Raw genomic sequence first — 15,693 nt, 5'->3', positions numbered from 1 at the left:
AAGTATGTCTAATTGGGGGAAAATAAAGTCTGCTTTTTGAAATGCAGTAGGATAATATGAATTTGTAATTGTGGAATTGTTTTATAAGGGCTATGACATGATTGGTTATATTGATATTTCCTTTCTTTGTATCATTTGTACAAAATGTATCATAACATTTCTTAATTCTGCAAGGCCTATAACCTAATGATAGACAATAATCAAATTTTAGGGAAAAAAGCATGAAGTTGTGAATGAAAGATGCCAGTCCTCCTGCTCACAAAACTTATTGTAATGTAGATATAACATAAGGTAAACAGTAATATGTAACAATCACAAAAACCAGGAAGGAGACTACAAAAAGGAGGCATTTCAATGGTAGCTATAATTTGCAGCATTTTTCAAATTACGTTCACCTCTGTCTACCAGAGTGCAAAACAGTGGCCAGCCCGGTCTGTCTTACATATTCAGATCATTGCCTCAATTAAGGGAAACTCAGCACAATATGAACTGGCATAAATGTTTATGGAAATGTAATATTAGATTGAAGGGGTCATTGGCGTACTGGGCTCTCTATGGTAATGGCCCAGTCTTGAAAATCAGTCCGGTCCCTGTCTGAAGTGGAGCAGCTGACGGATCATTCCCATGCTGCCTGCGGAAGTTATAAAAGAATAGTCCAATTTATTCCCCGGAAACATGTATTTATTACCGTCATTACAGTGGCGGGGAGAAGAAGTAACATGTTGCTGTAAATGGCTTGAGATTTAAAAAAGGAATGTGAATATATATACATACATATTGATTATGTCTGTGTTTTCATATGTAATAGCCTAGGATGCAATGCCGTAACAGCTGATGTATAATTTTGTAAAATACGTCCCTATCCAAAATAAGAGGGACTGTGTTTGACAAGCTATGTTAGTGTAGCAGCCGGCTAAATGGGAAGTAGCAGACCAGACTTCCTTGTCTTTTATTTTTTTATTTAACTAGGCAAGTCAGTTAAGAACAAATTCTTATTTACAATGACGGCCTACCAAAAGGCAAAAGGCCTCCTGCAGGGACGAGGGCTGGTATTAAAATAAAAATATAGGACAAAACACACATCACGACGAGACACTCTTTGCTATTCCACATTCACTTCAATTGCTAATTTTCTGAAAAGTACAGACCGTTTTTAAAAACATTTAATTTGAAGCTCACCTTGCACTAAGACTTCATGAATGCTCTTATGGAAAAACTGTAGTCAGGACTATAAGGTTGCACTTCCCAACATTATGACTTGACCATGTAACTATTGATGTGTGTGTGTGCGTTTTGTGTAATTACAGATTTATCTGTCTGGTATTCCCTAAATCAAACAATCTCTCAATGAAAAGCAAAGAATGTTACAGGAGTGTCTGACACTTAATCTAAACTTGTGGATGTTGACATTCTCGTAAGAATTGCTCCTACTTAAAGGAGACTTGAACATGACATAAAAAATACAGATTTTTATGCTGGGTATAATGGCTGCTAAGAAGACAATCTTACAAAGTGATTTTGAACATGGAATGAAGTCTAAAATGTGTTCATATGTCCACTGCAAGGTTGCAAACAGCTTCCTCTGTAACTTTGACAAATTGGATCAGGGCTGTGAGTCAAATTTTATAGCTGAGGTATTTTTGTATTTTGTAGGTAAGTACAATTCGTTAAAGTTGACTTACAGTGCCTTCAGAAAGTATTACTTATTGTCCTGCTAAAAGGTGAATTGGTCTCCCAGTGTCTGGTGGAAAGCAGACTGAACCAGGTTTTCCTCTAGGATTTTGCCTGTGCTTAGCTCCATTCCGCTTATTTTTTCATCCTGAAAAACTCCCCAGTCCTTAACGATTATAAGCATACCCATAACATGATGCAGCCACCACTAAGCTTGAAAATATAGAGAGTGGTACTCGGTAATGTGTTGTATTGGATTTTCCCCAAGTTAATTGCTTTGCCACATTTCTTGCAGTATTACTTTAGTGCCTTGTTGCAAACAGGATGCATGTTTTGGAATATTTTTATTCAGTAAATGCTTCTTTTTCATTATGTCCATTAGGTTAGTATTGTGGAGTAACTACAGTGGGGAGAACAAGTATTTGATACACTGCCGATTTTGCAGGTTTTCCTACTTACAAAGCATGTAGAGGTCTGTAATTTTTATCATAGGTACACTTCAACTGTGAGAGACGGAATCTAAAACAAAAATCCAGAAAATCACATTGTATGATTTTTAAGTGATTAATTTGCTTTTTATTGCCTCTTTGCTTGACATCATGGGAAAATCAAAAGAAATCAGCCAAGACCTCAGAAAAATAATTTGTAGACCTCCACAAGTCTGGTTCATCCTTGGGAGCAATTTCCAAACGCCTGAAGGTACCACGTTCATCTGTACAAACAATAGTATGCAAGTATAAACACCATGGGACCACGTAGCCATCATACCACTCAGGAAGGAGACGCGTTCTGTCTCCTAGAGATGAACGTACTTTGGTGCGAAAAGTGCAAATCAATCCCAGAACAACAGCAAAGGATCCTGTGAAGATGCTGGAGGAAACAGGTACAAAAGTATCTATATCCACAGTAAAACAAGTCCTATATCGATATAACCTGAAAGGCCGCTCAGCAAGGAAGAAGCCACTGCTCCAAAACCGCCATAAAAAAGCCTGACTACGGTTAGCAAATGCACATTGGGACAAAGATCGTACTTTTTGGAGAAATGTCCTCTGGTCTGATGAAACAAAAATATAATTGTTTGGCCATAATGACCATCGTTATGTTTGGAGGTAAAAGGGGGAGGCTTGCAAGTCGAAGAACACCATCCCAACCGTGAAGCACGGGGGTGGCAGCATCATGTTGTGGGGGTGCTTTGCTGTAGGAGGGACTGGTGCACTTCACAAAATAGATTGCATCATGAGGTAGGAAAATTATGTGGATATATTGAAGCAACATTTCAAGACATCAGTCAGGAAGTTAAAGATTGGTCGCAAATGGGTCTTCCAAATGGACAATGACCCCAAGCATACTTCCGAAGTTGTGGCAAAATGGCTTAAGGACAACAAAGTCAAGGTATTGGAGTGGCCATCACAAAGCCCTGACCTCAATCCCATAGACAATTTGTGGGCAGAACTGAAAAAGCGTGTGCGAGCAAGGAGGCTTACTAACCTGACTCAGTTACACCAGCTCTGTCAGGAGGAATGGGCCAAAATGCAACCAACTTATTGTGGGAAGCTTGTGGAAGGCTACTCAAAACATTTGACCCACGTTAAACAATTTAAAGGCAATGCTACCAAATACTCATTGAGTGTATGTAAACTTCTGACCCACTAGGAATGTGATGAAAGAAATAAAAGCTGAAATAAATAATTCTCTACCATTATTCTGACATTTCATATTCTTAAAATAAAGTGGTGATCCTAACTGACCTAAGACAGGGAATCTTTACTAGGATTACATTTCAGGAATTGTGAAAGCCAAATAAGTTTAAACTCTGTTTAAGGTGTATGTAAACTTCCGACTTCAACTGTAATCGTGTGCGTGGGGTACAGAGATAAGGTAGTGAGTCACAAATCATGTTAAACACTATAAATTGCACACAGAGTGAGTCCATGCAACTTATTATGTGACTTGTTCAGCAAATTTGTACTCCTGAACTTATTTAGTCTTGCCATAACAAAGGGGAGGAATACATATTGACTCAGGACATTTCAGCTTTTCATTTTGAATTCATTTGTAAAAATGTCCAAAAACACAATTACACTTTGACATTATGGTGTGTGGGCCAGTGACACAAAATCTCAATTGAATCCATTTTAAATTCAGGCTGTAATACAAGAAAATCTGGAAAAAGTCAAGGGGTGTGAATACTTTCTGAAGGCACTGTATATTTGTCTAGTCTGTATAAATGAATGTTAAATATAGCCATTTTCTTGCATAAAGAATATCTAATTGAATCATATCTGAATCTGTACCTTTTTGAACAAAAAAGGTGTAATCTAAAAGGCTTAAGGCCCCCAACAAAAGCCTTGCTCTGGGTTTCAGAAGGACATACTGTATATAAGGTGCCCTTTTAAGATGCAGACAGGCTAATCATTTGTTATTGCGTCCTTGCCTCATCCCACACATCTACTTTCTTGACCTTGGTTTTTTGACTGGCTCTATTTTGATTTGCCTGCTCGGAGTGCCAAAGGTTTTCAGAGTTATTCTCTTTTTCTCTTGCCTTGAGGTAGACATCATCCAAATATCTGCCAGGAAGCTTATTGATATGTGAATGTGATGGTTGCACCGTAATGGTTATGCCGGCTACATAATTGAATGCATTGTATTGGAAAGCAATCTTCTCGCTGTTAGAAATGGGGAGTTGGGAGGATTAAAAAAATATATATATACCTGTTTGGGTGGTGTGGCAAAAGCAGAAACATATAGTTTGTAAGATGGAGTGGCTTTAAATAGGATCAGAGCCAACATAATTGAGTTCATATACTCGATGTACAGCAGTCACATTTGGCTCTGCCAAGGCTGTGCTTGGGGAGAAGGGGGTAATTGTGAGGATGGCAATCAAAGGGGTCATGCGTTTCAATTGAGGGACACATGGATGCAGATGAATCAACACAACCTGTGTGTGTGTGTGTGTGTGTGTGTGTGTGTGTGTGTGTGTGTGTGTGTGTGTGTGTGTGTGTGTGTGTGTGTGTGTGTGTGTGTGTGTGTGTGTGTGTGAGCCACCTCTGCCCTATTTTTGTTCCATCTCAAAAGACTTTCACCGTAGGACATAAAAATATAAACAACTGGCCATATGGATATACGATAACCCGAAAGATGATTGGGATGTATTGTGGTGGTTGTGAATAGGCCCTGTGATGATGTAAATTGAAGAGGCCTTTAAAAGTGGAACGGCCTACTGCATATGCATCGTGGCACATCAAAGCCTTTTCAGGGGTCCTACATTTACATAGCGATATCACTGATGCTATGGGAACCCAGCAACCCTGTCTTTCGACCACTTCTGAATAAAGAGGGGGCTTGTGGAAGTCCTTCAGCACGATTAGAACAGGAGTCAAGGAAGTTCCCTTTGGTTTTCCTTTCCTTTAAAACGGGCTTAGGCTTGGAAATTTGGCTCCTCGACGTTTGGATAGGCATCCTTGTAACGTGTGTGTTAGATACACATTTTGGTAAGGGCACTGGTACAAGAAACGAGGTATTTGTTGGTGTTGTTGAGTTGTGCGTTTGATTGATGAGACATGTACTGAGCTTTATTGCTGTTTTTTCTAGGATTTCACTGACTGTGGCAACGATATAATTTTTTTATCCTTGAAGGCTATTTATCTGTTATGTGCTTGACTTGTGTGAATTCTGAACCAATGTTTCTTGTATGAGATTATAAAAGGTTTGTGTGTCTTTTGACACAACTGGTGAGGTTTTCCTTATTGGACACAACTGCCATACACATGTGAAATCTTAAGTGCTCTCAATGTGAAAGACCACCGTCACATTTAGCTATTGCTTCTTGAAATGATGCTCTATCAACAAAACACAGGGCTATTGACTGTTTTCTTTGTCTTTTCAGGAGAGAAACGACAAAAATGAAAACCTACTCTGCTGTACAGTCTAAAGGTGAGTTTAGAATGCATTACAAAGCCATCCTAAATAATGCTGTCTATCTTTGTCATATCTCCAAGCAGGCTAGCTAGTTGTTAGCAATAAGTTAGCAATATTGTGAACCACGTGAGATGTTAAGTTATGCTAATGTCAGAATCATCCATCTATGTATGGATCACAAATGGGTGTGAAAAGGGCACATGGACAATTATTCAAGATCTTACTCTCTGTAATAGCCATGTTACATGTGTAATTAGTATGCATTTCACAATGACTATCGGTTCTTATTTGCATTTGAATTACACCCCATCTCTGCTTTTATGAATTTCATGATTCAGTTTCAGGCGTCAAATGTTGGGTCTGTTATTTATTTTGTAGCTTTTTGGGGAGAATCAGACGACAGCAACTCCGAGATAGAAGCAGCTCTGCGTCCTCAATACAATACGAACAATGACAACTCTGAGGATTTTTAGGGCTGACTACCTGAGAAAAGGGATTCTTAACAGACGCTGCTGAGAGAAAGCGCTTTAGAGAACATCTGCATACTGTTTATTTTTCTTCCATTCGTTACCCGACTAAATTCTATCTACGTTGTAAATTGTATGCATACTGTATCATAAAAAATGTATAATGATAAACCTGATACCTCTTACTGTGGTTAAAGTATGTGAAGAGTTTTCAAACACACCGATGTTAACCCTGCTTCAGTCTCTTTATCTGGATGACTCTTACAACTCATAATAACAGCTTGAAATAGATTAAACGGGTCTTTTGAAGCGATTTGTTTGCACTAGGCTGGAAATCATGCATTTTGAATGCTGCAAGCATCTCCGAGTGGTGTGCATCTAGCATGCTTGAGTGTAGTGACGTTAGTCACCTGTGAAATGACAAAGAACAATGGCCACTCTGGATGTTACCAAACGACCTGCGGACCTGTTGAAGTGGCCTATCGCCCAGGACAAGATGTACCGTCGTGTTAACAGATCCACAATGATCACAATGTATGTTTTTGAAACTGTTTAGTGAAGTTGAACTTATACAAAGATTATATCAGACCTGTATTCGTTTTCCTTTTTCATTTCCCATGTGCCTTTTCATTTGCTATGACATTTCAAACTCACAAACTTTTTATTGCTCAGAAGAAGTACAATCATGTTTTCATGTTCTATTTTTGTATAATGCTTTGTGATCAAATTATGTGTCGAGTAGACATACAGTACTCAAAGACATAATAGTTAATTTTGTGGGAAAAAAACATGCAGTTTGTTAAACCCATCAACCTCCCTCCTCCCATCCACCCATTTCCTTTTCACCCTTCAAGTAGGAGTGCATGTCAATGACAATGACTATTCATTACATTAGTTAAAATGCCTTGGAAATCAAATCACCTGAACCATGCAGCATCTCCACTGGCCCTCAGCCTGTTTTCCAGTTCTGTAAATAACCTGTTACTCCTATCTTGTGAGAGGTCGCCTTTCTGAATCGTACATGAAAGTTAATCTGTATCATGTCTATAGAATATTGAACATTTGCAAAGCCATGTTATGTTGTAATATTGTAAAAGCCCCTGACGTTCAGTACATCAGTAGGATTCCATTAGTCAGCTTTTAGGTGACTTTATATGCCTGAACCTTCTAAAGTAGGACTCCACACTCATTACCAGTAATGGCTTCAGCCAGCCCTGCACCTCACGCAGAAAGGGAATGTGTCGGAATAATTTGGAGTTTGCTAAAAGGCTCCCTAACATAATATCCGTGTTAAGGAGCAGGTCAACAGATACTTGGTGCGGCAGATAACTCTGTGAGAGGAGATATATTGTACAAAATACACGGCGTATACCAAACATTAGGAACACCTTCCTATTAAGTTGCACCCCCCCCCACACACACACACCCTTTTTCCCTCAGAACAGCCTCAAATCGTCGGGGGATGGACTACAAGGTGTCAAGCGTTCCACAGGGATGCTGGTCCTGGTTGACTCCAATGCTTCCCACAGTTGTGTCAAGTTGGCTGGATGTCCTTTGGGTTGTGGACCATTCTTAATACACACGGGAAACTGTTGAGCGTGAAAAACCCAGCAGTGTTGCAGTTCTTGTTACAAACCGGTGCGCCTGGCACCTACTACCATACCCTGTTCAAAGGCACTTCAATCTTTTGTCTTGCCCATTCACCCTCTGAATGGCCCACATACACAATCTCATGCCTCAAGGTTTAAAAATCTGTCTTTAACCTGTCTCCTCTTCATCTACACTGATTGAAGTGGATATAACAAGTGACATCAATAAGGGATCATGGCTTTCACCTGGTCAGTCTGTCATGGAAAGAGCAGGTGTTCTTAATGTTTTGTATACTCGGTGTATAACAACACAATAAATAGCTTGGAAGATAACTTTTCCTGATTGACACTGCGGTGAGAGGCAGTGCCTGTATTCCACTTTTAGCTCTTAGCTTTTAACACGGTGGTAGCAGGCTGCAAATAATTATTTATTTATTTAATTAACCTTTATTTAACTAGGCAAGTCAGTTAAGAACAAATTCTTATTTACAATGACGGCCTATCAAAAGGCAAAAGGCCTACTTTGATATGTGCTGAGAGCTGGACAATGCGCAATCTAGCCATACTACCAAGTACTTGTATGAGGTGACTATCTCAAGCTTAACCCTCTGAGGTAGTAATCACACCTGTGGGGAGAGGGGCATTCTTCTTACCAAACCACATTACCTTTGTTTTTGAGGTGTTTAGAACAAGGTTAAGGGTAGGGAAAGCTTGTTGGACACTAAGAAAGCTTTGTTGTAGAGCATTTAACACACAATTCAGGGAGGGGCCAGCTGAGTATAAGACTATCATCTGCATATAAATGGATGAGAGAGCTTCCTACTGCTTGAGCTATGTTATTGATGTAAATTGAGAAGAGCGTGGGGCCTAGGATCGAGCCTTGTGGTACTCTCTTGGTGACAGGCAGTGACTGAGACAGCAGATGTTCTGACTTTATACACTGCACTCTTTGAGAGAGGTACAGTAGTTAACAAACCAGGCCAAAGACCCCTCAGAGACACAAATACTCCTTAGCTGGCCCACAAGAATGGAATGGTCTACTGCTGGTATTCCCAAACACTCAATGCCGTCAGGGGTACGCAAAATAAAAATGTGATTCACATATTTATTTTAATTTTAAATTACAATTTTTTAAATTACAATTTTTCTTCACATTTTCAAACAGCTCATTTATATTTTCCAACTGGGCTATACATTGGGTGAGTTTTTTTGTCTCGCTTGAGTAGCCTCATTTCACTGCCAAAAATAGAAAATTAAACCATCTGGTGTTGAGCAAAATAACAACACAGTGTCAAATACAGGTAGTCTAGTCAAATAATTAACATCCAATCACCAACCAATCACACCGTTACTCTCACGCAGGAAACCTTCACTCTTGCGCAGACATTTAGAAACTAAACTTGACAATTTAAAAAAAATACGCCAACTGGGTTTTTGGAGCAATAATAAAGATGACTTTCGAGTAGTAAGACATGTATAAAAGCAACAGATACCATTAGTAAGAAGGGGCTAGAAGCGTCTTATATGGTGAGCTACCGAGTGGCTAGGACAGGCAAGCCCAATACAGTTGTGGAGGACTTAAATCTGCTGCCGCGGATGTGGCTGGGGTAATGCTCGGGGAAAAGGCCAAAAAAACTATACAGACAATGCCTTCATCAAACAACACTGTTTCACGACACATCAATGACATGGCAGGAGATGTTTTGAAACAATTATTGCTTTGCATACAAGCCAGTGAAATATATGCGTTACAGCTGGATGAGTCAACAGACGTGGCGGACCTGGTACAGCTCCTGGTATATGTCCGTTATGTTTATGGGGGGTCAATTAAGGAAGACATCCTCTTCTGCGAACCACTGGAAACCAGGACAATATGAGAGGATGATTGTAAAGTACCGGACAGCTTTGTGATATCAAATGGACTTTGATGGTCAAGATGTGTATCTGTACTGATGGCGCAAAAGCCATGACAGGGAGACATAGTGGAGTAGTAACGCGTGTGCAAGCAGTCGCTGCCGACGCCACTTGGGTACACTGCAGCATCCACCGAGAGGCTTTTGCTGCCAAGGGAATGCCTGACAACTTCAAAGACGTTTTGGACACTACAGTGAAAATGGTTAACTTTGTTAAAACTAGGCCCCTGGAATCTCGTGTATTTTCTGCATTATGCAATGATATGGGCAGCGACCATGTAACGCATTTACATGGTTATCAAGGGGCAAAGTATTGACACATTTTTTTGAATTGAGAGACGAGCTTAAAGATTTCTTTACTGACCATAATTTTCACTTGTCTGATTTTCACACGACTGGCCTATCTGGGTTTTTTCTCGCCTGAATGATCTGAATCTAGGATTACAGGGACTCTCCGCAACTATATTCAATGTGCGGAACAAAATGAGGCTAGGATTAAGAAGTTGGAGATCTTTTCTGTCTGCATTAACAAGGACAACACACAGGTCTTTCCATCATATGATTTTTTGTGTGCAAATGACCTCAAGCTTACGGAAAATGTCAGATGTGATATAGCAAAGCACCTGAGTGAGCTGGGTGCGCAATTACGCAGGTACTTTCCCGAAATGGATGACACAAACAACTGGATTCATTATCCCTTTCATGCCTTGCCTACAGTCCAGTTACCGATATCTGAACACGAGCCTCATCGAAATTGCAACAAGCAGTTCTGTGAAAATTGAATTTAATCAGAAGCCACTGCCAGATTTCTGGATAGGGCTGCGCTCAGAGTTTCTTGCCTTGGAAAATCGCGCTGTTAAGACACTGATGCCCTTTGCAACCACGTACCGATGTGAGAGTGGATTCTCGGCCCTCACTAGCATGAAAACTAAATACAGGCACAGACTGTGTGTGGAAAATTATTTAAGACGGAGACTCTCTCCAATACAACCCAACATTGCAGAGTTATGTGCATCCTTTCAAGCACACTCTTCTCATTAACCTGTAGTGAGTTATTCACAATTTTTGATGAACAAATAAGGTTTCATATGTAAGATGGCTAAATAAAGAGCAAAATTATTATTATTATATTATTATTTGTGCCTTGGTCCTATAAGAGCTCTTTGTCACTTCCCACGAGCCAGGTTGTGACAAAAACTCACACTCATTCTTATGTTTAATAAATGTATCGTATAGTGTGTGTGGCAGGCTTACAATGATGGCAAAAAACAACATTTGAGAGTGCGCTGACACTGGTGCTAGAGGGGGTACGCAGCTGGAGGTTGAATGTTTGAAGGGGTACTGAACTATAAAACGTTTGGGAACCACTGGTCTACCGTATCAAAAGCTTTGGCCAAGTCAATAAAAATACCAGCACAACATTGCTTAGATACAAGGGCAATGGTGACATCATTTAGGACCTTTAAGGTTGCAGTGACACATCCATAACCTGAGCGGAAACCAGATTGCATACCAGAGAGAATACTACAGACATCAAGAAAGCCAGTCAGTTGATTATTGACAAGTTTTTCCAACACTTTTGATAAACAGGGCAAAATAGAAATAGGCCTATAACAGTTAGGATCAGCTTGATCTCCCCCTTTAAATAAAGGACGAACCGTGGCTGCCTTCCAAGCAATGGGAACCTCCCCAGAGAGGAGAAACAGGTTAAAACTTCTTGCCGCACGAATCCCTTTAGCGGGATCATTTTCGTAAACAACCGCTGAATTGCAGAGCGCCAAATTAAAAAAATATATATATATATATTTATAATCATGAAAACACAAGTGAAATATACCAAAACACAGCTTAGCTTGTTGTTAATCCACCTATCGTGTCAGATTGTGAAAATATGCTTTACCGCGATAGCAATCCAAGCGTTTGTGAGTTTATCAATCACTAGACAAAACAGTAAGAACAGCTAGCCTCAAATTAGCTTGGTCACGAAAGTCAGAAAAGCAATAAAATGAATCGCTTACCTTTGATAATCTTCGGATGTTTGCACTCACGAGACTCCCAGTTACACAATAAATGTTATTTTTGTTCGATAAAGATTAGTTTTATAACCAAAAACCGCCATTTGGTTTGCGCGTTATGTTCAGAAAACCACAGGCTCGTTCCGGTCCTGAAAGGCAGACGAAAATTCCAAAAAGTATCCGTAATGTTCGCAGAAACATGTCAAACGTTTTTTATAATCAATCCTCAGGTTGTTTTTAACATACATAATCGATAATATTTCAACCGGACGGTAACCTATTCAATATTACAGAGAAAGAAAATGTTGAGCTACATCTCTCGCGCGCAGGAACTAATCAAAGGACACCTGACGCGTTTTGAAAAATCTCGCTCATTTTTCAAAATAAAAGCTTGAAACTATGTCTAAAGCCTGGTCACAGCCTGAGGAAGCCATTGGAAAAGGAATCTGGTTGATACCCCTTTAAAAGGCACTTCCGGGTTGGATTTCCTCAGGTTTTTGTCTGCAAAATCAGTTCTGTTATACTCACAGACAATATTTTGACAGTTTTGGAAACTTTAGAGTATTTTCTATCCTAATCTGTCAATTATATGCATATTCTAGCATCTGGACCTGAGAAATAGTCTGTTTACCTTGGGAACGTTATTTTTCCAAACATAAAAATTCTGCCCCCTAGCTGAAAGAGGTTAAAACGGTGATTGTGTTAGCTGTGTTGTTGGCTATCTCCTCTGAACAACAGTGTCCTCACTAGAGAGCACATTTTCTTGACTTCATCTCGGGCTTAACACCCGTGCCAATATATCCTCCAAACACCTGCTTCTCAGACATTATCACTTAAATAAATTCTGCCTTCTTGTATACTTATGCTAAAATGTTTATTTTATTCTACTGAGCCATTTACTTTATGATCGTATTCTTTTATTTTTTTATTTCTTGATGTTGTTGCATTGTCGTGAAGGAACCTGCAAGTAAGCATTTTGTTGGATGGTGTATACCATGTGTGCAGTGGTGATTTTAGCATGTCAATCGTGGGGCAAACTCACTACACTACACGACACAACACTAAACAATACATTAATTGGACTATAACAGTGACAAACGGTGCCCACAAACTGTTAGGGCCTACATAAAGCTGTCCCAACAGCAGAGTCCCAACAGCAGTCCCAACACCTTACCACTGCTACACCTGGCTATCAGCGGAGCCTTGTCTGACAGCAAAACTGTTCTAAAATGTGCGCCGCACATGTGAGCGGTTTCATGGACAGAGCTGGAAATATCCATTATAAATTTAGAAAGAGGGGGGTTTAAATATGCAACTATCATGGTTTGCTAATATGATTTGGCTGCTAGACAATGAAAGAAAGTTGAAAGAAAACCAATAGAACAAGAGAAAGCCTATGAGTGAGTCTTTATAAAAAACAATTGCCTCCACATTTCTATGGTGGGATTTTGGCTATAGGCTACTTTCAAGTAAGGTAAGGCATGTATCATACTATGAAGTAAAACATCTAGGTTTCAAACAATTAAGGAATATTAAAAAATATAGACATGCTAATGATAGGCCTAACCATCTTCTAGTCGATGGGAAGGCTTTCCCAAATTAAATGTTAACTATAGTAGCTACAAAGTAGCCTAAGCCTACCTGTCAGAATGATATCATGATTATTTGCATCAATCTGAAAACCTGTGCATTTTTTAAAAAGTGAATCTGTTTCAATGGTAGGCCTACTATTAGCCTACTTGCACAGTACAGCTTGGGTTTGCCTGACTGTGAAAGCCCAATACGGGATTCATAATTTTTTATTATTCAGAGTGTAGGCCTATGTCACTGTTTCTCATAGTCAACATACTAGAACTAACGCATTAGTAAACCCGCTACAGTCATGCCGTACAGTGTACAGTCAGAAAGCAGTTTAGCAGTTACACCGGTGGGCCCCGCTGGCAATACATTTATAAAATCTAAATCATACCTTGACTTGGAAGAGTTCCAGTGTTGGATAGCCATAGCCAGCTAGCTAAAATAGCATCCCACTCTGTTTGAGCCGGGTGTTTGGGTAGGCTAAACTAGGCAGCTGCATTCGCTAGCTAAATGAAAGTTTAAAAAACACAACCAAATATTGCTAGGTCTCTCTCTCTCTCTCTTGCTTCTTTTTAATTTTGGAAGAACTTAATTTGTACAAAACTGTTCAACTATTGTCTCTCTCTCTCTTTGAGTTAACTACTCAACTACTAGCGGTGCTAGCTAGTTGTAGCTTATGCTTTCAAAACTAGATTCATTGACTGATCATTTGATTGGGTGGACAACATGTCAGTTCATGCTGCAAGAGCTCTGATAGGTTGGAGGACGTCCTCCGGAAGTTGTCATAATTACTGTGTAAGTCTATGGAAGTGGGTAAGAACCATGCGCCTCCTATGTTTTGTAAGGAAGTCAATGTACCCAGAGGAGGACAGAAGCTAGCTGGTGCTACACCATGGTGCTACCCTACAGAGGTCTTCTGAGGATACTGTAAACCTTCATTGCAATACCGTGTATTTTAATCAGTTATTTGGTGACGTGAATATATTTAGTATAGTTTTATCTAAAAAGTATAACTTTAATGTTTCACTATTTTATTTTTTATGAAATTCACTGAGGAGGATGGTCCTCCCTTTCCGCCTCTGAGGAGCCTCTATTGATGTGTATCCTCTACCTACAACTAATAAAACCTTGAAATGGAATGACTAGATTGTTGTGTCTTGCAATTCTATGGGCAACACCCTGTAGGGCAGGCCTATGTTCATGTTTAAAATGCCCCGAAATGTCTTTGAGGCATCCGAAAGTGCTGTAGAAATGAAAGATTCACTCTCCATCAAATCTCCAAAGAGTTCCCTCTTGGAGCAGAGAATGCCTAATATAAAGGAGCTCTATGCCTTTTTGTACCCTGTAAGATGAATTCCTTTCCACTGGAAGGCAACTATTTATTTTACCTGTATATTTCTTGCATACAGTATCTCAAGGACACATGAAGGACATGCTTTTAGTTTGTCACTTTGGTAAATGCTCCAGTCTAAAGTGCTCCCACAAAGCCTTTTCATGGCTCCAAACAAGGTAAAGAGCTACAAGAAACACCAACATAAAGTGTCTTAATAGGGCGTCGGGCCGCCATGAGCCGCCAGAACAGTTTCAATGAGCCTTGGCATAGATTCTACAAGTGTCTGGAACTCTATTGGAGGGATGCAACTCCATTATTCCGAGAAAGATTCCATCAGTTGGTGTCTTGTTGATTGTGGTGGAAAATGCTATCTCAGGCGCCGCTCCAGAATCTCCCATAAGTGTTCAATTGAGCTGAGATTTGGTGACTGACACACACACACGTAAACCCCCTATGCTCCTTTGAGACCCCTCTTTCAAAGTTACTGAGATCTCTTCTTTTAGCCATGGTAGCCAAAATAATGGGCAACTGGGCATTTGTATACATGACCCTAAGCATGATGGGATGTTAATTGCTTCAAATACTGAGGAACCACACCTGTGTGGAAGCACCTACTTTCAATATACTTTGTATCTGTCACGATCGTCTAAATAACATTCGGACCAAGGCGCAGCGTGATTAAAGTTCCACATATTTATTTACGCGAAACTTCCAAACAAAAAAGAAACAAACAACAAACCGTGACATCAGAGGTGCCACATGCACTAACTCAAAACAAGATCCCACAAAAAAACAGTGGGGAAATGGCTGCCTAAATATGATCCCCAATCAGAGACAACGCTAAACAGCTGCCTCTGATTGGGAACCATACCAGGCCAGCATAGAAATAAAACAACCTAGATTACCCACCCTAGTCACACCCCGACCTAACCAAAATAGAGAATAAAAAGGCTCTCTATGGTCAGGGCGTGACAGTATCCCTCATTTACTGAACGGTTTCCTTTATTTTAGCAGTAACCTATACATGTATAGGTGTTGAATCCACTGATAGTATTCTGTCCACCAGGCAAAGCTGTAGGGGACGACGCTGGAGAAGGGAGGCAGGTACGGGGAGTCAACATTTAATTTGGAACGGACATGCAACAGGACAGGAACAGTGTCAGAACTGGGAAACACAAAGACAGACGACAATCAATGCAGAAGCAGGGA

The 15,693-nt window shown here is 40.0% G+C and overlaps 1 protein-coding gene across 4 annotated transcripts in view; it reads left to right on the top strand.

The window, feature by feature from the left end:
• The window catches only part of LOC139530697 (centrosomal protein kizuna-like), a 42,915-nt gene extending 28,622 nt beyond the window's left edge, over positions 1–14,293 (top strand). For all 4 annotated transcript variants that reach the window (XM_071327324.1, XM_071327325.1, XM_071327323.1 and 1 more), the window contains 2 exons: positions 5,558–5,604; positions 5,968–14,293. In XM_071327324.1, the coding sequence (XP_071183425.1) occupies positions 5,558–5,602 (45 nt within the window). In that variant the 3' untranslated portion in view covers positions 5,603–5,604; positions 5,968–14,293. The remainder of the gene's footprint in view (positions 1–5,557; positions 5,605–5,967) is intronic.
• Positions 14,294–15,693: the final 1,400 nt, after the last annotated feature.

Source organism: Salvelinus alpinus, chromosome 9, assembly GCF_045679555.1.
Source record: "Salvelinus alpinus chromosome 9, SLU_Salpinus.1, whole genome shotgun sequence".
Lineage (NCBI taxonomy): Eukaryota > Metazoa > Chordata > Actinopteri > Salmoniformes > Salmonidae > Salvelinus > Salvelinus alpinus.
This window is presented reverse-complemented; position numbering and strand designations above follow the sequence as displayed.